The 26,481-nt window shown below is 39.8% G+C and overlaps 1 protein-coding gene across 3 annotated transcripts in view; it reads right to left on the reverse strand.

The window, feature by feature from the left end:
- LOC140212350 (uncharacterized protein C7orf57 homolog) overlaps positions 1-26,481 on the reverse strand; it is a 97,427-nt gene that overhangs the window by 43,720 nt on the left and 27,226 nt on the right. For all 3 annotated transcript variants that reach the window (XR_011889699.1, XM_072283057.1, XM_072283058.1), the window contains exon 3: positions 12,517-12,711. Coding sequence is in view for 2 of the 3 variants with exons in the window: in XM_072283057.1 (XP_072139158.1) it covers positions 12,517-12,711 (195 nt within the window). In the remaining variant the exon portion in view is untranslated. The remainder of the gene's footprint in view (positions 1-12,516; positions 12,712-26,481) is intronic.

Here is a 26,481-nt window from a genome sequence, read left to right on the forward strand (position 1 = left end):
GGTATGTGACCATTGCGATGACTACAGTATAATGGAAGTCATAAAGACTAGGAAAGTGGATCTACTAGTTAATGTTAGTCTTGGGGAAATAAAGAGGGTGACTTAAATTCAGGATACTAGAATATTAAAAAAGGTTTGGGTGGACTTGATAAATAATAAAGACCAAGAAGTACTTGCAGGAATGGTTTGCAAGCACCCTGATAGTAACCACATAGTAAGTTAGGGTACATAGAAAGAAACGCACATAAAATTCAGGACCCAAGTCCTGAAGAAGGGTCTCGTCCTGGAATGTCAACCGTTTATTAATTTCCATGGATGCTGCCTGACCTGCTGGGTTCCTCCAGCATTTTGTGTGTGTTGCTTTGGAATTCCAGCATCTGCAGACTTTCTCATGTTTGTGATTGTTTAAAAGGCTATTTTCATGGGGATTTATATTTGATATATCTCTGTAAACTGAAAAATAAACAGATAATCAAGGATAGGCTAAATGAGGAGTTCAGTGTTTTCAGAAAAGTTACTTATACAGCCAACCTGACATCAGGCTATACTAGATGGACTGTCATGCAGTGAGATACAATTAATTAATAACCTTGTAATGAAGGTACCACTAGGTATTAACAATCATATTATGATTGAATTTTACATTCTGTTTGAGGGAATGAAGAAAGGGTCTCAGACAAGTATATATATTTAAATAAGAATAATTATGAGGACTTGAAAGCAGAACCAGATAAAACAAACTGATAAATTACATTAAGGGATCAGTCAATCAATATGCAGTCACAGGGTAACTTATAGAAAACACAGAATAGAAAACAACATGGAAGAAAAATCCCAATGATAGGCACATCATTTGTGATTAAGTAAGAATTTAAAGCTAATGTAAAACGGTAAAACTTGAGGAGAGTAAATATAATTGCACAAAGAAAACTAACCGGTCAGGAAACTGGGCAGAATACCAAATATGCAACAAATAACTTAAAATATTAATTAAAGAAAGAAAACTAGCTGGAGAACGAGATTGAGCTAAAAACAGTTAGTCATAATTTCTATAGAAATTCAAAATCAAATTAACAAGATGAGTGCTTGTCCCATAAAATGTGGGAAACTAATAATAGAAAACAAGGAGATAGCAGATCAATTGAATGGGGAATTTGTATCAGTTTTCACTTCCCTGAACACAAGTAACATTGATGTATCAAATCTCTGGAAGGGAGGAAGTAACTAAAGAAAATCACAGGCACAGAAGCAGAGAAAGTATTAGAGCTGCAGGTTTACAACTCTCCATATTCTGATAACCTCGTCCAAGAATGTTAAAAGAAGTGGCTGATGAGATATTCAAAGTTCAAAGTAAATTTGTTATCAAAGTACATCTGTGTCACCATATACCTTGAGAATCATTTTCTTGCAGGCAGTCAGAGTAGAACAAAATAAACCAATAGAATCAATGAAAAACTACAAAGACTGACAAATGACAACGTGCAAAAGAAGACAAACTGCAAATACAAATAAATAAGTAATACTGAGAACCCAGGTTGTAGGGTCCTTGAAAGTGCCTCTATAGGTTGTGAATCAGTTGAAATGGGTGAAGTTATCCATGCTGGTTCGGGAGCCTGATGGCTGAAAAGTAATAACAATTCATGAACCTGGTTGTGTAGGACCTGAGGTTCCTGTGACTCCACCTGATGACAGCAGCAAAAAGAGAGCATGGCATTGATGGTGGGGGTCCTTGGTGATAGATGGTGGTTTTTGTGGCAGTGCTCCTTGTAGATGGGCTCAATGGTGGGGAGGTCTTTGACTGTGATGGACTGGGCTGTATTCTCCTCCTGTTGTAGGGTTTTCCAGTCTTGGGCATTGGTGTTTCCATACCAGGCAACCAGTCAGGATATACTCCACTCTACATCAATAGAAGCTCGTCGAAGTTTTAGATGACATGATGAAACTGCGCAAAATGCTAAGGAAGTAGGGGCACTGTTGTGCTTTCTTTGTAATGGAACTTCCATGCTGGTGCCAGAACAGACTCTCTGAAATGATAATGGCAAGGAACTTAAGGCTAATGACCCCCTCCACCTCTGACCCCCGAATGAGGACTGGCTCATGTATTATGCTTTGTAACTCCAGAAATTAATTGAAAGAAACACACTGGAGCCCAAGGTAACATATATGCTTAGTTTTAGTTTATTGAGGCACGGACTTATGACGTGATGGTGTAATGACATATACTATTCAAGTACTTCTTACATATTACCTGCAATGAATTACTTAAACAAAGAATGCTTAATCAAACAATATATTTGCAGTATTACTCAAATATTACTGAGAAATTAAGTACACAAAACTTCTCTCTGCTAAGATATAAACTTCCACACCTTAGCTCTCAGCTTGGATGGTACAACAACTCTCAATCCCCACATAAGGCAATTACCGTCAAGGCCAAGTTTATCCCAGCGCTGGAATAAATGAGAATTTCTGCTGCACATTCCAGCCATTTTGGGTGGCATTGTAGACCTAAGACAGTGAGGGCTCTTTTTTGGTCTCCCTTTGGATCAGCTCTGCTGTAACAGGAAGACTTTTGATTTGGATTAAAAAGAATATGTCAACAGGAGCGTCCTCTTTTGTAAATTTTTCAGGTATAGCCTTTTCTGAGAGTAAATGTGAAAATCCATCAGCATTTCCATGATTAGATACCTCTTGAATTCGATCTTGTAATTGTGTTCTCCAAGAAACAGAGCCCATCTCTACATTCGTGCTGCTGCTGTTAGTGGAGCATGTCTGTGGATTGAAAATGGACACTAGTGGTTGATGATCAGTAACGAGGGTAAACCCTCTCTCATTCAAGTACTGGTTGAAACATTTTACGCATCAAACCAGACTCAAGGCCTCTCTATCAATCGATAAGTATTTTTCCTCTGTAGTGGTAAGGGAGTATAATGCAAAGGCTATGGGGCATTCACTTCCATCACGCATAATATGAGACATGACTGCACCTACTCTATACCATAAGGCAAAGCATCACAGACAAATTTCATTGGGCAACGTGGGTCATAATGTGCGAGTACAGTGTCTCATGTCACCATTTCCTTTATCTTTTAGGGAGCCACCTCATGCTGCTTTGTCCTTGGCCAGCTCTTCCCAATCTGTAGTAATGAGTTCAAGGGGTGGAGCATAATAGCCAGTCTTGGCAGGACCCTGTTATAGTAATTGACAAACCCTAAAGGAACTGCAACTGTGACACATCGTTTGGCCTTGGGGCATCCACCACTGCTTTAATTTTCTCAGCACAGTTGCATAATTCTGGTGCGTCAATGGTGTGACCACAGTAAGTAATGCTTGATTTAAAGTAGTGCTCTGAGCCCATAACCTTCCAATCTTTTAACACTGTCTTGAGACTTTGGAGACGCTCCTTGTCATCCTTACCAGTAACACTGATGTCATCCAGGTAACATTCAGTACCTGGGCAGCCTTGCAGTACCTGGTCCATAGTTTTCTGCCAGAGTGCAGGTGCAGATGCTACTCCAAAAGTAATCCTATTATAGTGATAAAAAACATTTGTGAGTGTTTCTGTTCAGAAAAACTTTGGATTCTTCTTCCATCTCCATCCGTAAGTAGGCCTCAGTTAAGTCCACTTTGCTGAAGTGTTTCTGTCCAGAAAGGTTTGCAAAGATATACCCTATCCTGGGCTGATGGTGACCTTTCATTACTGGGTTGATGGTGACCTTAAAATCACCACAGATCCTGTCAGACCCATTCTTCTTGGCTACTGGGATGACCGGCATTGCCCACTCAACCTTGGAAAGAATTCCTCCAGCCTAAATGCAATCTAGCTCACTAGCTGCTTTATCATGCATGGTATAAGAAACCAGGTAGTGTAAAATTTGGGTGTGGCATTTTCACTTAAAACTATTTTATCTTTGATATGGTTGATTTTTCCAATGCTGTCCTTGTGGCATCATCCAGTACCCTTTCTTAATTCGCATTCAACCGATTCTATTGCAAGGGTTGCACATATAAACGGTGGATGGATCTCAAATCAAGTTGCCTTTGCCACTCATGACCCCAGAATGCTGGCCCTGCTGTTTTTACCGCATATAAGCCCAATGTGGCTTGTTGGTTGGTGTATTTCACTGCTGCTAAGGTCATTCCCACAGGAGTTACCTTTTCTCCAGTACAAGTTCTTAGTTGGATATCTGCAGCCACCCAGTGATCAATTCCATTTTAATTAATTCATCATTCACTTCTGGATAGTTACTGTCTCCTGTTAGTTTCCAAATTATAAATCTCAAGGCTACCCAATCCTTTGTCACTCATCATTATCAGATTTTTCATCAACAGCATGCAGATTAGTGCTCTTTTTGAAACTACAACTTGTCTTTTTATGTTTTCTCTTCCCTGTGCAGTCTATTTATCTTTGTCTGCCCAACACACTCTTTGTATGTGTCCTACTTTGTTGCATTTTCTGTAATTTTCACTTTTAAACCTGCATTGTTCTGGTGTATGTGATCCCCTGGCATAACAGTAACATAGTTTGTTTAGCCAGGGTGGTTTTTGTTCAGATGCTGCAATTTTGTTCATACTCAATTGCATCTCTGGCTGCTGTTTACAGTGATTTCAACTGCTGTTTTTAATGTGAGTTGATCTTCAATTAGGAGCTGTTTTTGAGTCTCTTATTGCATCATTAAGCCATTCACTGTTCTGACAATGCTCAAACAGCTTCTTCAATTCAGCTAAACTGAAATGGACTCCCCTTCCTTTTGATTCTGCTCATGAAACATATAGCATTCTCCAATCAGCAATGGTTTCTGTTCTAAATATTCCTGCATTACTCTCATGATTCAGCAAAACTCGTTTGTTGGTTTGTTTGGAGCAGTCAAACTTCTAAGCAAATTGTATGCTTTCCCACCTATTACACTCAGCACAACTGGCACCTGCTTTCATTAGCTATTTCATTTGCTTCAAAATACTGCTCAACTTGTTCAGTATACATCATCCCGTTATCTGTTGTACAATCAAAAGCCTCTATCTTTCCGATGTAGCCAGCCATTTCTGCTTATGTATTTATTTATTTATTATTGTTATCATCGCCCCAGTATTCACTGTTTATGAAACTGGGAATTTTGTTAGTTTTCTGCCTTTTTTTAAACTCGACCGTCTTGCTCCACTTGCACAGAAGAATGCCATGATTTTTTATAACTCAACCGTCTCTCTCCCCTTGTGATGAAAAAAAAATGTGCTGCACTTCACCAGGTAAGGTAGTCATCTTGAGTTTGTTGCCTCATCACCACTATTATGTCTTGTAACTCCAGAAACTAATTGAAAGAAGAACATGGGAGCCGGGGTGAGCGGGTATACTTAGTTTAGTGTACTTTAGTGAAGCGTGAACACATGGCGTGGTGGTGTAGTAACATATGCCATTCACATACTTCTTACATATCACCTGTAGTGAATTATGTAAACAAATAAACTATATTTACAGTATTATTGAAATATCAAATACACTACTTCATGGACCTCTCGTTTCTTTCTCCAGTAGTCAGTAATCACCTCTTTGGTGTTGCTGACATTGAGTAAGAAGTTGTTGTTCTGGCACCATTGAACCAGATTTTCAGACTCCCTCCTGTATGCTGATTCATCACCACCTTTGATTCAGCTAACTATAGTGGTGTCATCGGCAAACCTAAATATGGCATTGGAGCTGTATTTATCCTCATAATCAGAGGTATAAAGTGAGTAGAGCAAAGGGCTAAGCACACAGCTTTGTGGTGCACCTGTGCTGACAGTGATTGTAGAAGGGATGTTGTTGCCACTCAATACTGACTGAGGTCTGCAAGTGAGGATATCAAGTATCCAGTTGCACAAGGAGGAATTAAGGTCTAGTTCTTGGAACTTGCAGATATTTGACACCTTGGCTTTTATCTTTTCAAAATTCCCACGATTTGTGAAAGGTTTATTAGATGAATATAACTCTTTCATTCAAAAAGGCACAGATAGGATACTACAGATCAGTTAGCTTTACGTCCGTCTGGAAGAAAATAGTGGAATATTTTGTTAAAAATGTACCAATACTTTTAGAAAATAGGACAATTAGGCAAAGTTAACATAGCTTTGTGAAATGGAAATCACATTTGCCAATTAATTTACAGGTTTACAAGGATGGTGCTGGGAATTGAGGGCCTGAGTTTTCGGGAAAGATTGAAAAGGTTGGGACTTTATTCCCTGAAGTGTAGGAGAATGAGGGGAGATTTGATAGAGGTATTCAAAATACTGAGGGATATAGATAGGGTAAGTTCAAGTAAGCTGAGGTTGAGCAAGTCTATAACTAAAGGTCATGGGTTAAGTGTGGAAGGGGAACATGAGGGGAAACTTCTTTACTCAGTGGGTGGTGAAAGTATAGACTAAACTGGCAAAGGTGATGGATGCAGAACCGATTTCAACATCTAACAGAGATTTGGATAGGTACATGGATAGAAGGGGTATGGAAGGCTAAGATTCAGGTGTAGGTCGATGGGACTAGGCAGAATAATGGTTCAGCATGGACTATACGGGACAAAGGGCTGGTTTCTATGCTGTAGTGTTCTACGACTCTGTGACTCAAATTGGAGATCTTTAAAGATAACCCTCTGTAGATCATGGAGAAGCAATGATCTCATGGGAACTTTTATTTCCAGAAGACATTTTATAAGATTCAGCAACAAAAACTATCGCAGAAAATATAAGCTCACAAGGTACAAGATAACATATTGGTGTGAATGAAAGAGACTTTAACTTAAATGGTTCTTTATCTTGTTGGGAAGATGTAATATGTGCCATGTTGAATGGTGTTAAGACTTTTTTACAATTTATATAAATGACTTGGTATGGATTAAGATAAAAGTATAGTTACTAAATTTGCCGATACCGCAAGGATGGTGGGAAAATAAATTGTTAAGAGGATAAAGGAGGCTACAAAGGGATATAAAGAGATCAGATATACCGACAATGATCTTGTAAATGGAGTAAAAGGTGAGAAAATGTGAAGCTGTCACTGAACCCTTGTCTTTTCTGAGCGGATCATTGGAATTTTACCGTAACATTTGTAAGTTTCTTTACATACTTCCCCCATTAAAACTACGCAGTGTTTGCTGCATGCTTGTTTAATCTCTATATTTATACATTTTAACATTTCACAACTGCCACACACTTCAAAGTTTTCTTAAAATACACTTAAAAGTCTTCACTGACTGATTACCTTTCGTTATATCCTCCATCATGACTGAAGTAATTTCAAACATAATTAATTAGGCTATGCCTCCTACAGTGTTGCCCTATAACACTATCATTCTAGAATTCTATAGGAATTCTTTAGCCACGTGGTCTCTACCTTTATATTGTTATCCCTATGTCAGTGTGTACATGGCTCAGGAAAGATCTGTAGATGCGAACACTTGCAATCCATTCCTAGCTTCTGTTACTCTCCAATCAAGATCTCTTGCTTTATACTTTCTATCTGCTGCTCCCAAAGACCAGACTCGCTACAAAATGTTGGAGGAACTCAGCAGATCTGACTGTACCCATGGAAGGGAATGAAGAGGTGATGTTTCTAGCAATGATCCTTCCTCAGGGGTGGAGAGGAAGGGGAAAGAAACCAGAATAAGAATGTGGGGTGTGCGGGGGGGAGGTGAAATCTGATGGAGGATGAGAGTGGACAATGGGAGAAAGGGACGGAGGAGGGACACCAGAGGGAGGTGATAGGCAGGTGAGGAGAAGAGAAGTGGTTAGAGGGGAGCCATAATGAGGAACGGCAGAAGGGTGAAGAGGGAAGAGATAAGAGAAATTACCCGAAGTTAGAAAAACCGATGTTCGTGCCATCAGGTTGGAGGCTACCCAGACAAAGAGCTATTGCTCCTCCAACCTGAGAGTAGCTTCATTGTTGCAGCACAGCCATGTACCAACACGATGGAATGGGGATGGGGAATAGAATTAAAATGGTTGGCCACAGGAAATCCTGCTTGCTGCTAATGGAGCAAAGGTTCTCCAGTCTACATTGGGTTTCACCAATGTAGAGGAGGCCACTTTGGGTGCACTACTTCCCTATTAAATATTGTAAATATTGTTATAAACTGGTATAAGATATCCTTCACCCTGTAGCATCATTTAAGAGTCCTTTTCATTTAGGACTCTTAAATGATGCTACTTGTCCTCTTTAATTATTGGGTTCTTTTTAACCATCACATTGTGTTTTCCCTCATTGTCTCCTCTTTGGATACCAATGCCCACTCCATGACATCATGACCATGATTCTGGCAGTCCTTCCTCCGGAGAGTACTGAATCCCATTTGATTTCCTGTTATTTTGTATATTGTCAATTTCAACAACCATCTTCTGTTCCCTTGTTGCAAGGGATGGCTGAAGTCTACAACAAATCATCCAGAGATCTCCCCTCTCCCTTATGCACTGGAGTATCTTTGTTTCACATAATGGCTGAGTGAGCAGATTAAATTCGAAGGAGCAGTCTCCACTGCAGATATTCAATCAAGATAATCTTGCTGCCCACAAACTCCCACATTACAACCCCATTATCTGCTTTATCATATTTTACTCTATATTAAAAATTCACTAACTTTTCTTTATGTAGTATCCCCATTAAGATTTATGTGCTCCCTTCCAAGTGATTTTATATTTTAACCCTGCAATTTCGAACTATCATTAGCACCTGCTCAAGAATTTGCCACTCCAATTATACACTGAACTCATCACCCTGATAAACAATCTGCCTCGCAGCCACCTTGTGTCTGCTTGCTTACTCTCCTACCCTGTGATCCCCCCACTGCCCTTTCCACCCCAATACTAAATCACCTTGACTAAAAATGTGATTAACAAATGCTACCATGTATTTGGCAATTTCTGCATTTTTAATCTACCTTTTGGTGTGATGTAAGCATTTTAAGTACATTATGCTAATTAATGAAATATTCAAAAGAAATTTAAATTTTACATAGTGCAATAATGTGTCTAATCAATACAGAATTTGAATGTTAAATGTGCAAATATCCACTTTAACATGATGGTAATTATCAATTAGCATCAAAATTAATTCCTTAATTAATTAACAGTGACATCTTATTATCCCACTTAGCACATGATTTCCCCCTTTAAGTCTAACCTTTGAATTAACAGGTGGGTGGCTATTTCTTGTTAGCAAGATTTAGAATTCCAAATGCTGTAATGACTTTGCTTGTATTTATTAAAAATAATGGGCCGATTGACTTTTAAAGTCCTAATTTTCTTCTCCTGTATTTCTATCGCAGTCTTGTTGCAGGCAGTTCAATGGTCAGTACAGAGACATACAAACAATACAAAACCATTTACCCAAACAATGGTTCTGAACGTACTGATTAGTTGAACTGACTAGACATCCCAGTATATCACATTTAATAATTTCAAGAAACATCTTTATCTCACCAACAACAATGAACATACTGTAAATTAATAAACTGCATATGTAATATGATTGATTTTCTGTATATTTCCCAGAAGAGATCACCCAGCCCACTATAAGATGCATTGTAAAATTGTCGATACAGTGCATATACAATCATAGTTGGTCAGCTACCTTGCCAGGGATAAGGACTTGCCCTAATATTTATCTAAAATCATCCTAGTCATCCAATTTAAGAATTATGTTTTTCCAACTCATTAGCCAGATCAGATGCAACAGAGTAAAAGGTCTGGTTGCTAGATACCATTGGGCAGAATACAAAAGGCTGAAGGCATGTACCTCCAGGCTCAAGATATCCTACTGTTATCAGGGTCTGGAATGGACCTTTCCTACAATAAGATAGACTCTTCACCTCATAATCTATCTCATTCTGACCTGGCACTTTATTGGTTACCTGCACTGCATTTGCTCTGTAGATTTTAACTTGATTCCATACTGCCTTTGATTTACTTTATTCATATATCTTATTGTGTAAAGATTTGGTCTGTATGAACAGTATGCAAGGCAAGCTTTTCACTGTATCTTGGTGCCTGTGACAACAACAGACCAATACCAATAGATACCACCATTTCATAGAGCTTTACAGGCTGAAGGGACTAAAGCATGATCTTACACATAGAAATCAGCATGATAAACCATTTTCAGGAGGCCTGTTTTGGAGCTGTAAATATTGTTTCCCAACACCCTGTAATGCAGATAATTGGAGTAAGAAACAGACAACTGAAAACAGCAAAACTATAAAAATGATTGAAAAACAATGAATTATAATTCTATAACCTCCTGAATTTTATACATATTTATTCTGTCGCATTTTTAGTGGGAAACAAGAAAAAAAATCTCAATTACAGTAGTTCAATTCTGCCATCTGCTGGCTGAAAACTTTTCATGCAGTTTCATCACAATACTGAGCTGATGTATTTTTCTTTCTTTTTTTGCCAAATGCCAAATCACCATTGATGCTTCTAAAACACCAAAATCAGGCCAAAACACCACTGGTCCAAAACTCCATTGTTGCTTTGAGAGTATGTTTAATGTTACCATTCACCAACTGGTGATCCCAGTATAAAATATCGTGACCTATCGGTGTCCAGTGGGCAATTTAAACTGCCCTGCTTTGCTGCTGGGGCAGCACAGATTATACTACTTCACAGATAGCTACCAAAGCATTAAAGGAAACATTCCTTTGAATGAGTAATTACATGTAAATACATCATTGGGAATCCAAAAATATATCCCATTGTAAAACTTCTCATCAACAGACCAAATGAAAATGCCTGGGAATGGGACTGTCCAGAACCACATTTTCGCATGCTTTGTGATTCAGTTTCAATGAAAACTAAAAGGTAATGAAAATCAAGCAATCACAAATTTCTATCCAGATCAGTCTTGTGTTGACACAACACACAGTAATTGGATATACACTCTGGAGACCAACAGTGGGTACTTCTTTGTTTGCACTATTTTTACAAATTGGTGAGTATATTTCTTTGCAGATTTAAACAAATCTCTTTCTCACATCTTTTCTCACATGATGACATCAATCTCTTGGATATTTACACATATATGCATGGCTTATGATGCCCACAAATCCATAACACTTGGCTACCGTACAGTCTCCTCCTAAATTTGTGATTTTCACCTGACTACACCCCCCCCCCGCAATCTTTACATACATCTAATTCAACAAACTGGTCAGCCTCAATTAGCCTCATGCTGACCTGCCAACCCAACCTAAACCCCTTACTACTCACTAATATGCCAACTCAGCCCCGTTTCCCTCATCAATCCTGAACATCAATTCCCCCCCATTACTGCTGGACTCCCATCCACCAACATGATTAGTGGCAACCACACTTCACGCAGGTACATTCCCATTTACCTACTGTTTGGTGCAGACTTCTCTTTCAATATCTGTGCAGCAGCCCCACCTCTAAACCACTCTCCCCCATTATTCCATGTCGTGGACTTACCGATTTTCCTCTGTATGTCCTGCACTGGAAACTGTGAATAAGAACTTTGATTTGGCAAGGTCTGTTCAGTAGCACACAATACCTTGTTCTTCTTTGAACTAGCCCTAGTTCATGTGCTTTTCAGTTCCAAAGGAATACACTTCTAACACATGAGCAGCAGAGAACCAACTGATGCTCAAGGACGCAGACAATGACCATAAAGTTATAGTACAAGAGCCAAATCAGACAAGTTTTTTTGTTGCAGGAAATATAGACAACATAGATGGATTAAATCTCCCCTGTAAAATTTATAGGCACTCTACTTCAAGCTGAATACATGGAAGTGACTAACTAAAGAAAAACTAATGAGTTTATGTTGTTGGTCAGGTATCTCCAAAACCTATATGCCAAGTAGCAAGCTTCACTTCTACATAACCAGACAAGATTATATATCATAACATATCGTATCATCTAAGCACTAAAGTTGTTGTGTCATCAGATGTCATCCAATGGTTTTGTTAGTTGCTGCTAATAAATTCCAACATACATTCTCAAATCTTTAAAATAGATTGTTCTCTGTTGTTTGTAATGTTGTTTAACTACAGCTCCAGTTCTGGTAGGCGAATATAATTTGTAAAGTAAGGAAAAACACTTCTTAGAACTGGCTTTCAAATGCAATTACTTTACCTTGTTAATATTCATATAAATTATGATTTACTGACAGAAATTATGAAGCTGTTACTTAATTATAATTGCATCCTGGTTTTATGTACAGATTAAAGATATTACCAAATATAACTAATGGTGAAATATTCCCAGAATGGATAGATAAAATTCAGTACTTATTTTCCTATTTTCTACAATTAGTGAATATTGTCGTTCAGAAATCTAGAAAACTTTTAATCAATTGCCACACATTTAATTAGCATACAAGGGGTCTTCACTAAATCATGTATGAAGAATTTAAGAATCATCATGAAGTTCCAACTGCCGTAATAAACCAAATGAATTACAGTTCTTATCTGTAAATATCTCACAAGTGGGTTAACCAATTGCACAATTACTCTTCAAATAAAATGACTTCCTTCTTACCTGCCCTGCCTCCTTGTTTGGCTAACTTTACATAATCTGAATCTGTGTCCCTAATCCATAATCTGCGTCTCTCAAAAGTGATCTCCTTGTGAGGCTCTGCAAGGTCACTCAAACCTGGGATCTGGGAAGTTGGTGGAAGCTGCAGTTGGCTCTTGTCAGTTTGATTTGGCTTCCGAGGAATGTGGTAAAACCAATCTATAAAAGGTAAAAAGCATTACAATGTGTGGCAGTGTTCTCAGATTTCTTCTCTAACTGGCTTGTTGCATACTTCAAACAATTTTACAGGTAACTTTGTGAAATTGATGTACATAGTGATGTTAATTTAGCCAGCCGAAGTGGACTAAATTTGACATCTTGCCAATCAGTCAAGTTAATTTTATGTACATAAAGTTAATTATATGTACATAACAATCTTCAAATCAGTATTCATTTCTGGAGAAGTTACGCTACTCAAGTGGAAGAAATTTATGTAGTTTCTATTTTGTCTGTTCTTTAAATAAGACTATTTTATGAGTAGGTAAACTTTGCTGTACAATTAACCATTTGCTATATAATGTGGCACCAGTGTTGGTACTCTAACTCATCAATTACTGTTGTTGTCAATTAATTACCCCATTACTAAAATGTTATTCCAATTAATTGTTCTGCTTTATTGATTCACTGCTTATTTTGGAATAATCTTATTATTGTTCTAGCTATCACCCAGTTCACACTACTCAACCTTTATGAAATGTTGTTTGATCTTTTCATAAGCATCTTGAGTATAAAATATATGCTGCCACTATGTGAGGGTGTGCTGCACTCCTAGAGATGCTGTCTTTCAGATGTTAAACTGGGAGGGGGAGGGGAGAGGGGAGGGAGAAGGAGGGGAAGGGGAGAGGGTGGAGGGAGGGAAGGGGGAGAGGGAGGAGGGAGGGGAGGGGGTGGGAGAGGGGAGGGAGGAGGGAGGGAGTGGGAGGGTGGGGGGAGGGGGAGGAGGAGGAGGAGGGGCAGGCCACACCATTCAATACTCATAAATAAGAATGCAAGAAATGGGAACAAGTGGAGACCAGTTTTCTCCACCATTCAATAAGATCATGACTGATCTAATCTTAAACTCAGCTCCAGAATATTGATGGCAACAATGCTATGGCCATTGAACATCAACAATAGGTGATTACATTTACTCTGTTGGAGATTCCTGGCACCTTTGTACAAAAACATTATCACCACCTATTACTGTTGTCAGGTCTTCCTAAATGCAAACATAGAATGCTCTATTTTCTGAAGAGTTGCAGAAGTAACTAAGCATTATACATTCATCAGAAAACATCCCTCCTTACCTTACAAATTGAAATAAAATCTTTGATTAGACAATTGAAGATGGGTTGGCCTAAGACATTTTTCTGAGGAAAAATATACCCTGTGGCTGGCAAGATTGATTTCCAACAATCACAATTATCTTCCAATGCACAAAATATATTCCTTTCATTCAATGTCCATTGAATTCAAGGCTTTTTAATTCTACATTCAATCAAATGCCTGACATCAAGGGCAGTCACTTCCAGCTTATCTCTGGAATTTATTTCTTTGGCCCCAAGATTATGATTGAGACCTGGAACCAATTTCTCCCACTGAAAGCCAAACTAGACATTGGTAAGCATACTAATGCTGCTTGACGCCCTCTATCAATGATACCTTGCATCAACAATTGATTGTATGTGGTCTACATGACAATATCTGCACTAGGTTTCTGCTGTTGCAGGGCAATTTTCCACATTGTCAAGTAGATGCCAGTATCGTAACAGAACACTTACAATGCAGTATATTCTGGGCGTAAGCCGTCATTTTACCAGCCTCTAATTGTCTAGTTTCAAAGCCCTTGTTGTATCCAGAGTTCTCTGAATGTGAAGTGAATCAATGATGAGAATCTCAGGAGGAAGCCAAAATGAATTATCTGCATTTCATCAACTTAAAAAGCCAAAATATATAGAAACTGTATTTTTAGAATTACAACACAAAAATAGAAATGGGAAATAAGAAAAAAAAACAAATAGAATCCTGTCTCTCCACATTAGATGTTTAAAGTGCAAAGTATGGAATAAAAGAAAAACAGTTACAAGTAAAATGCTAAATCGTGGATGAAATAGCAGAGAAGGAGCAGCCAGTCAATCTGGCATTCACTATTGATACTAATACTATATTATTCTGCTCACATTCCCTGAATTCCCCTCCCGATTTTACCACTCACACACTATGCCAGTTTGCTGTGGCTGAATAATCTACCAATGGAGGTACATCCTCGGCATGTGGCAGGAAGCCGCAGCACCCAGAAGAAATCCATGCAATCAAGGGAGAACATGCACCTTCCACACCGACTACACCAGGGGTCAGAACTGAAATCGGTTCACTGGAGCAAGTGAGAAGCAATCCCATCAGCTGCAAAGTGTGTGCCACAAGGAGAAAACACTTGGTTTTCTACATTAATCAAGCAAGATATTATTATTTTAAAAATATGCTTGTATTAATGTTATGTCCTGGAAAGTATTCCAAAACTAAGGATATGTCACTGATGACGCTCTAAAGAATCAAAACAGGGAGTTAGCTATATGTAATATTTATAGATTTTTTAAAATCATCTTTATAAGGACATAAATTTCCTAAAGCCAAACACATAGCAAAACTAGGGATCTAAAACATCAACAGTTTCCTCGTTAGAGTTTAATTGAGGTATTTGCAGTGACTGGCATTTGTTTTGTCACCAAGGTGTGATTCATTCATAACCTCAATAAAGGGAATAATCATGACAGGCAAGATTAAGAAGCAGTCAATATTAGAACTCGAGTCTGCTACATATGTCTTTCTCCACTGCTTACTGCAACACATAAATCAATATGTCAGAACAGCATTGTGTAAACAGAAATAAATCATTCCAGGAATTAGGCATTACAATAAGAGAACTTGACCTGATTGAGATGTAATAATATGAATGGTACATAAATTTTAAAAAGGCAGCAGGATAATGCTGCATAGTGCAGGCTGTGCAGTTGCTAATGTCAAATGGTACCCCTCATTGCCACTAGTGGAGGCCCATTTATATATAAATTAGAAATGGGGAAGGTGCTTTGGGGCAAGCAGTGTAACTGAACTCAAAATTTCTAGCTTCCAGCAAGTTCTATAGATTTTAATTTCAGGCTAATGTCATTTTTTCCATATCAATGTCTTGCCTGCACTTCACCTCATTGACAAGGATCTCAATTGCATCAGCCTGTAAGTAAGCTGGGTTGAGAGAAGCTGAGTTGGTAACAGTCCTAGAGTCTGAGGTCCAATTTACAGAGTGGGATCCAATAGTTAAAAGGATGGTAGGGGCGAGAAGCAGATAGTATTGTGGAGCTCAGATCCAGTTGTGATGGGAGGTCACTTGTGACCTAGGACCTGATCATAAGAGAAAACATAGCTGCAGGAAGCATTTGACCTGATGATGGCTGGAATGGAGATGATTGGGAGGCCCCAGTAGTATTGTCCCATAGGAAATGTGGTGTGCAATTGGGATCACTGGGCATGGGAATGTCAGGAAACATTCCTTATAATGGAATAAGGGAGAAGCAGATGTAGATTGAGATAAAGGACAAATTCCAATGATAACTAGAAGGTCCTGCCTATTGCAAAGTGCTTCAATAGTTGACTGTTCAGTAACTAGTTGGGCAGCCTGTTTTCCTCCTGTCAGTATAGGTATAGATCCACTTTAGGCTTTATCTCTCTCAATAAAAGTGGACAGATTTAAGCTATAACCTAGCAATGTAGTTAACAAAATAAACATCAACACCCCTGCAACTAAGAATTTTTTCGTCACAGATATTAGCTATAAAGGTACATTTCTCTGTTATCTTCTTCACATCTGTTTTCACTTGTGGATCTCCCCAAATGAAATTGCTACATTCAGTAAAAATATAAGGGTTTGGAAATGAAAGCCTATATTAATCCAATAAATTTAATCCCATGGTGTTAATTACTAAAATGTTACAAGCATGTTGAATGATCACTATTAAAATTGCATCCAATTTGTTTTGATGTTGTTCTAGTTCTTTTTAATACTAATCACTGATCACACCCATTTTCATAAAATAAAAAACATTGCAGAATCGAATGTAACAGTAGTTGTAAGAAGTACAAGCAGACTTTCTAAAACCCTGAATATCATATTTTGGAACCCGTCATCACTTTAGCCCTATGTGCCAGATAATGGTGAGAACAGTGGTATTGCTAAGTAAAACTCTACTGAGTCTTGACTTCCAAATATTGCTATGTTAAGTAAAAAATGAGCTTCCTAACACATAACTTCCATTGTCTAACTCAATGGAAATGCCTTCAATTAGTTCCGCTATTATTTCAGACATTGCCACTATTTTTTATCTATTTTATTTAGAGATACAGCACGGAACAGGCCCTTCTGGTCCTGTGAGCCACGCTGCCTGGCAACCTAACTATTTAACGCTAACCTTATCACAGGACAGTTTACAATGACCAATTAACCCACTCACCAGCTCATCTTTGGACTGTGGTTGCAAACTGAAGCAGCCAGAGGAAAGCCACGGTCATGGGGAGAATACACAAACTCTATACAGACGGTGCTGGAACTGAACTCCAAATCCTAGGACACAACATGCATGAACAACTCTCGCCCTCACCTCATCGCACAAAAAAAACACTTTCATAGATGGGGTCATGCTGATACAGACAATGATAGGTTGAGGCCATCGGAATTCAATAATCCCTGTGCTCTGAGCTGTCATAGTGTTGCACCAGCTGCAATGCTACCATAGTGACCAATGTCTACTTGTAATATCATATAGATCCATTGTATCCAATTCTGTCATATCATTTTCCTCCTTACAATATCATCCAAAGATGTAATAGCTTGCAAGTATAAACTGATTAGAATGAGACTAATGGGATTGCTTCACAATTTTCCTTTCCTGAAGTCCATAATCGATTCCTTAATCTTACTGATGTTGAGTGCAAGGTTGTTGGTTATCATTTCGACAACACTCAACCAGGTGATCTACTGTATCTCACTCTTTTACGCCTCCTCATTACCATCTGAAATTCTGCCAACAACAGTTGTGTCATCAGCAAATTTATAGGCGGTGTTTAAGCTATGCCCAGCCACACTGTTGTGGGTGTAGAGAGAATAGAACACTGGGCTAAGCATCCTTCAGGTACACAAGTGTTCAAGTGTTAATTGTCAGTGAGGAGGAGACGTGATTTCTGATCTGTACGGACTGTGGTCTCCCAATGAGGAAATCAAGGATCCAGTTGCAGAGGGAGGGACAGAGGCCCAGGTTTTGGAACTTGTTGATTAGTACTGAATATTGTGTTGAACACTAAGCTTTAATCAATAAACAATATATGTATTGCTTTTGTCCAGGTGACCCAAGACTGAGTAGAAGACAACTGAGTTTGCATCTGCGGCAGACGCATTGTGGCAACAGGCAAATTGCAGTGCATCCAGGTACTTGCTTAGGCAGGAGTTGATTCTGGCCATGATCAACCTCTCAAAGCACTTCATCACAATATAGGTGAGTGCAGCTGGATGATGGGCAACGAGGCAGCTCACCCTGTTCTGCTTGGGCACTGGTATGATCATCACCCCTTTCGAAGTAGGTAGGGACCTCTGACTGCAACAGTGAGAGATTGAAGCTGGCCTTGAACATTCCCACCGGTAAGTTGGCACAGATTTTCAGTGCCCTACCAGGTACACCATCAGTGCCTAACACCTTGCAAGGGTTCACCCTAATGAGAGATTTTCTGACATCAAACTCCGACAATTAGCACATTACAGATTCCCCGTAAATCTCTCTCTCTCACGTATTCCCGTGCCCTCTTACTTTAAATATTGTCATCAAAGGAAAATACACTCTGTAGCCACTTTATTAGCTACACCTTACATCAGTCAATCATGTGACAGCAACTCCATGCATAAAAGCGTGCAGACATGGTCAACAGATTCAGTTGTTGTTCAGACCAAACATCGGAATGGGAAAGAAATGTGATCTAAGTGACTTTGACATGGACAGAGTGGATGTGGCAAAATTGTTTCCCATGATGGTGGAGTCTAGTACGAGAGGGCATGACTTAAGGATTGAAGGGCGCCCATTCAGAACAGAAATGCGAAGAGATTTTTTTAGTCAGAGGGTGGTGAATCTATGGAATTTGTTGCCATAGGAAGCAGTGGAGGCCAAGTCACTGGGTGTATTTAAGGCAGAGATTGATAGGTATCTGAGTAGCCAGGGCATCAAAGGTTATGGTGAGAAGGTGAGGGAGTGGGACTAAATGGGAGAATGGATCAGCTCATGATAAAATGGTGGAGCAGTCTTGATGGGCCGAATGGCTGACTTCTGCTCCTTTGTCTTATGTCTTATGGACTGTGGAATGATTACTGGTGCCAGATGGGGTGGTTTGAGTATCTCAGAAACTGCTGATCTGCTGGGATTTTCATGCATAACAGTCTCTAAAATTTAAAGAGAATGGTGCGAAAAACAAAAAAAAAAATCTGTGAGCAGCAGTCCTGTGGGTGAAAACACCTTGTTAATGAGAGAGGTCAGAGAAGAATGAACAGACTGCTTCAAGCTGACAGGAAGGTGACTGTAACTCAAGTAACCACACATTACAACAGTGTTGTGCAGAAGAGAATCTCTGAATGTACAATATGTCAAACCTTGAAGTGGATGTGTTCCAGCAGCAGAAGACTATCAACATTCATTGTGGCCACTTTATTAGGTACAGGAGGTACCGAATAAAGTAGCTACTAAGTGTATATTCATATATATTCCTATCCTATACAAATAGTCAGGTCACCACTCAGCCTCTTCTGTTCCAGGAAAAACAAATATAGTCTATCCATATTTTTCCTTAAAACCAAAATGTCCCCACTCCTGACAGCATCTTGGTGAAACTCCTCTGCACTCTGTACAGGGCAGCACTAACTTTTCTTTTATTTCCTTTCCCAATTGTCCATCTTCAATTCTTCTCAGAAACCTTAACAGAATGGATGAACCTGCCAGTAACTAGAAAATAATTTCCTGATAATGACAAGAGGGCACTGTTTTCTTACAAATGCTGGGAAGTTTGCTGGGTCCTGGATTAACTGTCTGGTTTGGAAAACTGGCCGTGTAAACCTATTTTAAACTGTATAGACTCAAAATGATTGACTGCAGCTAGAACCTAAAAAAACTTACATAAACATTACATAAATCTCTAAAGATTTGGATAAATAAATTTAGTGTTAAATAATTATTAATTGGGCAAAGCTCAGTATTAATTTTGCTACACGATCACTGAAAAGACCTCACAGGTCAAAGTCCTTACATGGTAATTAAATGTCATTGACGAAACTAGCTAATTCATGGCTTAAAAGGAATGGACAATTGTGGTGGACTTAAACTTAGACCATAGACCATAAGACATAGGAGCAAAATTAGGCCAATCAGCCCACTGAGTCTGCCCCGCCATTCCATCATGGCTGATTCCAGATCCCACTAAGCCCCATACACCTGCCTTCTCACCATATCCTTTGATGCCCTGACTGATCAGCAAACTATCAACTTCCACCTTAAATATACCCATGGATTTGGTGTCCACTGCAATCTGTGGCAGAGCATTCCAGAGATTTACTACTCTCTGGCTAAAAAAGTTCCAACTTATCTGAGCATTCGGAGCAGGCAGCGGAGTGAAAGGGCTTTGACTCAACGGGCTTAGGCAGTACTGGGACAAGGCGAGGTAGGTTTACCGGTGTTATTTGCAGAAAGGAGGAAGTATGTGTGTGAGGCCAATTTTCTGTGCTCGGTGTCAGATGTGGGAGGTCCTGGAGTCTCCCAGCCTCCCGGACGGCTATATCGGCACCTGGTGTGTCGAGCTACAGCTCCTGAGAGACCGAATTAGGGAACTGGAGATGCAGCTTGATGACCTTCGCCTGGTCAGGGAGAGCGAGGAGGTGATAGGAAGGTGTTATAGGCAGGTGGTCACACAGGGGCCACAGGAGACAGACAAGTGGATCACAGTCAGGGCGGGGAAGGGGAAGAGTCAGGTACTAGAGAGTACCCCTGTGGCTGTACCCCTTGACAATAAGTACTCCTGTTTGAATACTGTTGGGGGGGACAGCCTACCTGGGGGAAGCAACAGTCGCCGTGCCCCTGGCACAGAGTCTGGCCCTGTGGCTCAGAAGGGTAGGGAACGGAAGAGGATGGCAGCAGTGACAGGGGACTCTATAGTTAGGGCGTCAGGCAGGCGATTCTGTGGACTCAGGGAAGAAACTCGGATGGTAGCTTGCCTCCCAGGTGCCAGGGTTTGGGATGTTTCAGATCGCGTCCAAGATATCCTGTAGTGGGAGGGAGAACAGCTTGAGGTCGTGGTACATATTGGCACCAATGATATAGGTAGGAAAAGGGAAGAGGTCCTGAAAAAAGACTACAGGCAGTTAGGAAGTAAGCTGAGAAGCAGGACCACAAAGGTAGTTATCACGGGATTACTGCCTGTGCCACACGACAGTAAGAATAGGAATAGAATCAGGTGGAGGATAAATGCATGACTGAGGGATTGAAGCAGGGGGCAGGGATTCATTAGGACCTCTTTTGGGGCAGGTGTGACCTGTACAAAAAGGACGGGTTGCACTTGAATCCCAAGGGGACCAATATCTTGGTGGGGAGGTTTGTTAAGGCTACTGGGGAGAGTTTAAACGAGAATTGTTGGGGGGTGGGAACCGAACTGAAGAGACTGGGGAAGAGGTGGTTGGCTCACAAATAGAGAAAGCTTGTAGACAGTACGAGAGGGAGGATAGGCAGGTGATAAAGAAGGGACACACTCAGACCGAAGGTTTGAGAAGTGTCTATTTTAACGCAAGGAGTGTTGTGAACAAAGCGTACGAGCTTAAAGCGTGGATCAGTACTTTCAGATATGATGTGGTGGCCATTACAGAGACTTGGATGGCTCAGGGACAGGAATGGTTACTTCAAGTGTCGGGTTTTCGATGTTTCAGAAAGGACAGCGAGGGAGGCAAAAGAGGTGGGGGCGTGGCACTGTTGATCAGAAATAGTGTCATGGCTGCAGAAAAGGTGAACGCCATGGAGGGACTGTCTATGGAGTCTCTGTGGCTGGACGTTAGGAACAGGAAGGGGTCAATAACTTTACTGGGTGTTTTTTATAGGCCACCCAATAGTAACAGGGATATCGAGGAGCAGATAGGCAAACAGATCTTGGAAAGGTGTAATAATAACAGAGTCGTCGTGATGGGAGATTTTAATTTCCCAAATATCGATTGGAATCTTCTTAGAGCAAGGGGTTTAGATGGGATGGAGTTTGTTAGGTGTGTTCAGGAAGGTTTCTTGACACAACATGTAGATAAGCCTATAAGAGGAGAGGCTATACTTGATTTGCTATTGGGAAATGAACCTGGTCAGGTGTAAGATCTCTCAGAGGGAGAGCATTTTGGAAATAGTGATCATAATTCCATCTCCTTTTCAATAGCATTGGAGAGAGATAGGAACAGACAAGTTAGAAAGCGTTTAATTGGAGTAGGGGGAATTATGAGGCTATCAGGCAGGAAATTGGAGGCTTAAATTGGAAACAGATGTTCTCAGGGAAAAGTACGGAAGAAATGTGGCAAATATTCAGGGGATATTTGTGTGCAGTTCTGCATAGGTACGTTCCAATGAGACAGGGAAGTTATGGTAGGGTACAGGAACCATGGTGTACAAAGGCTGTAATAAATCTAGTCAAGGAGAAAAGAAAAGCTTACAAAAGGTTCAGAGATCTAGGTAATGTTAGAGACCTAGAAGATTATAAGGCTAATAGGAAGGATCTTAAAAAGGAAATTAGGAGAGCCAGAAGGGGCCATGAGAAGGCCTTGGCAGGCAGGATTAAGGAAAACCCCAAGGCATTCTACAAGTATGTGAAGGGCAAGAGGATAAGACGTGAAAGAATAGGACCTATCAAGTGTGACAGTGGGAAAGTGTGTATGGAACCGCAGGAAATAGTAGAGGTACTTAATGAAAACCTTACTTCAGTATTCACTATGGAAAAGGATCTTGGTGATTGTAGTGATGTCTTGCAGCAGACTGAAAAGCCTGAGCATGTAGATATTAAGAGAGGGTGTGCTGGAGCTTTTGGAAAGCATCAAGTTGGATAAGTCGCTGGGACCAGATGAGATGTACCCAGGCTACTGTGGGAGGTAAGGGAGGAGATTACTGAGCATCTGGCAATGATCTTTGCATCATCAATGGGGACTGGAGAGGTTCCGGAGGATTGGAGGGTTGCAGATGTTGTTCCTTTATTCAAGAAAGGGAGTAGAGATAGCCCAGGAAATTATAGACCAGTGAGTCTTACCTCAGTGGTTGTTAAGTTGGCAGAGAAGATCCTGAGAGGCAGGATTTATGAACATTTGGAGAAGTATAATATGATTAGGAGTAGTTAGCATGGCTTTGTCAAGGGCAGGTCATGCCTTACGAGCCTGATTGAAATTTTTGAGGATGTGACCAAACACATCGGTGAAGGTAGAGCAGTAGATGTAGAATATATGGATTTCAGCAAGGCATTTGATAAGGTACCCCATGCAAGGCTTATTGAGAAAGTAAGGAGACATGGGATTCAAAGGGACATTGCTTTGTGGATCCAGGACTGGCTTGACCACAGAAGGCAAAGAGTGGTTGTTGACAGGTCATATATTGCATGGAGGTCATATATGACCTGTCAACAACCACTCTTTGAAGTGAAGTGCCTCAGGGATCTGTTCTGGGACCCTTACCCTTACTCTTCGTGATTTTTATAAATGACCTGGATGAGGAAGTGGAGGGATGGGTTCGTAAGTTTGCTGATGACACTAAGGTTGGAGGTGTTGTGGATAGTGTGGAGGGCTGTCAGAAGTTACAGCAGAACATTGATAGGATGCAAAATTGGGCTGAGAAGTGGCAGATGGAGTTCAACCCAGATAAGTGTGAAGTGGTTCATTCTGGTAGGTCAAATATGATGGCAGAATACAGTATTAATGGTAAGACTCTTGGCAGCGTGGAGGATCAGAGGGATCTTGGGGTCCGACTCCATAGGACGCTCAAAGCAGCTGCGTAGGTTGACTCTGTGGTTAAGGAGGCATACGGTGTATTGGCCTTCATCAATCATGGAACTGAATTTAGGAGCCAAGAGGTAATGTTGCAGCTATATTGGACCCTCGTTAGACTACACTTGGAGTACTGTGCTCAGTTCTGGTCACCTCACTACAGGAGAGATGTGGAAGCCATAGAAAGGGTGCAGAGGAGATTTACAAGGATGTTGCCTGGATTGGGGAGCATGCCTAATGAGACTAGGTTGAGTGAATTTGGCCTTTTCTCCTGGGAGCGACGGAGGATGAGAGGTGACCTGATAGAGGTGTATAAGATGATGAGAGGCACTGATCATGTTGATAGTCAGAGGCTTTTTCCCAGGGCTGAAATGGTTGCCACAAGGGGACACAGGTCTAAGGTGCTGGGGAGTAGGTACAGAGGAGATGTCAGGGGTAAGTTTTTTACTCAGAGAGTGGTGAGTGCATGGAATGGGCTGCCAGCAACGGTGGTGGAGGCGGATACGATAGGGTGTTTTAAGATACTTTTACATGGAGCTTAGTAAAATAGAGGGCTATGGGTAAGCCTAGTAATTTCTAAGGTAGGGACATGCTCAGCGCAACTCTGTGGGCCAAAGGGTCTGTATTGTGCTGTAGGTTTTCTATGTTTCTATGTTTATCTCTGTTCTGACAGGTTGCCCCTCAATTTGGAGGCTGTGCCCTCTAGTTCTAGATACCACAACCAGAGGGAACATCCTCTCCACATCCACCTCATCTAGTCCTTTCACCATTCGGTAAGTTTCAATGAAATCCCCACACATTCTTCTAAATTCCAGTGAGTGCAGGCAGGCTCAAAGCTGCCAAACGCTCCTCAGTTGTTAAACCCTTCATTCCTGGAATCAACCCTTGTGAACCTTTTCTGGACTCTCCAATGACAACTTGTTTGAAGAAACTCAAGCCCTGCAAATGCATTAATGCTTTTTAAAGGACAATTTGAGGACAATCACAACAGCAAAATATTTGACTTTTGACAATTCTCTGCCTTTTGAAAGGTGTGAAATGACAGTTCTTTGATAACTATTATGAGCTGTTGTCTTCCAATTTCATTTCGCCTCTCCGGAATATTAATCTGTTTTAAGATAGTCTGCATTGTTAAAATTGTTGAAGTATAAAGGTATTTAATGCTCAAAAATAATGAGAAAAATATAAGTGTCGAGCAGTGATGAAAGCAACAGCTTTTGCTCACCATCTTGTCATGTGTATTATATATTCAAAGAAAAAACAACCATCCATGTTTCTATTTAAAGTGTAGCTGTTCACATTGGAATTTCTTTGCAAAAACATCAGCTGAAATGGAACTCTTGATGACAACTGCATGCAGCAAAATGATATACAGTTCCGAATTCTATATTCAGTAATCTGTCATGACATTTAACCCCATCTGCTGGACAATGATGAGAACACCAGGCATCATTAGCTGCAGTGATCCACTAAGGGTTACCTTCCAGATGTTACTCTTGCTAAGTAGCAGCTCTTTGAAACTTTAATTTGCTATTAAATGTATTAATGTAAAACAACATCTAGGTAAGCTCACTTTTCCAAATACCTGATCTCCTGGAAGATCTGGCTGAGTCTAACTGTTTAATAAGGACAGCTATCTATTTGATTGTGATGTGTTTGTTAAATTTTCCATTCATTCATTAATTAAGAAAAACCTACATTTAATCTAGTGAATCAAAGAAATATTTTGGAAAGTAAATATGTTCCTGCTTCTTCTTCACCATAACGTATCAAAATTCTGTCTACAAGTGTGAACAGCCACTCATTCAGCATTACAGTGAAAGAAAGGAGAAAAGGTTTCAAGAAATTACTTAAATGTTTTGCAGCATCTTCCCATGTCTCTTAGAAGGAATTTTAAGCATTTAGTATTGATTGGATTACTTTGAATCTACACATAGCTAAAAACAGTAGTTACATTGTGCATGGCAGGAAATTGAAGAGAAGAAGGCAAAAACCTAATGAATTAAATTTTAGTATCTTGGCCAATATTTAACCAACATCAGCAAAATGGATTATCTGGTTATCTGTTAACCACTTTGCTAACAGTGTGAACTTACTGTGTCCAAAACTAACTGCTATGTTTACCACAATATAATAATGATCACACCTCAAGTACTTCATTCGCTTTGTGAATTCAAGAGGTTGTGAAAGAAAATGCATGAAAGTCAGTTTTTATTTTAATAGTTTTAGCTAAAGTAAGATATATGTCGGACCTACTACAGACTTCTTTTTTCTTTCCATCTGAATGCCTATCTGAATCATTACAATAAACAGATAGAACCCTACTTTAATGTCTTACCTAAAGATTCGCACCTCTGACAGTGCAGAACTCATTGAAAACTGTTCTGGGTTATTAACTATACACAAGCTCTGCAGGTCAAGTTGAACACACAATTCTGAATCAAATTTGGGGATTTTGAAAAACTACAAGGTTCAAAGGGGCAGAAATATCAATAAGCTATGTCATTTCAAAGTTCAATGTTGAAAGTAAATTTATTATCAAAGTACACCTATGTTACTATATACTACCCTCAGATTCATTGTCTTGCAGGAATTTACAGGGAAATAAAGAAATGCAATAGAATTTCAAAGAAAATGACACAAAACACAAAGACTGACAATAACCAATGTGTAAAAGTGGACAAACGGTAAAATTAATTTAAAAAAAACTGAGAGCAAGAGTTGAAAAGAGTCCTTGAAATTGAGTCTGCAGGTTGCAAATGGTAGTGTCTGTCTGAATCAGATAAAATGTCTGTCTAAATCAGATAAAATATAAAAACAGAACTTTAAAATTGGATTGAAGGTATAGTGGATTAAATATGAAACTACTTCAATTAACA

This window comes from Mobula birostris, chromosome 19 (genome assembly GCF_030028105.1).
Source record: "Mobula birostris isolate sMobBir1 chromosome 19, sMobBir1.hap1, whole genome shotgun sequence".
Taxonomy (NCBI): Eukaryota; Metazoa; Chordata; class Chondrichthyes; order Myliobatiformes; family Myliobatidae; genus Mobula; species Mobula birostris.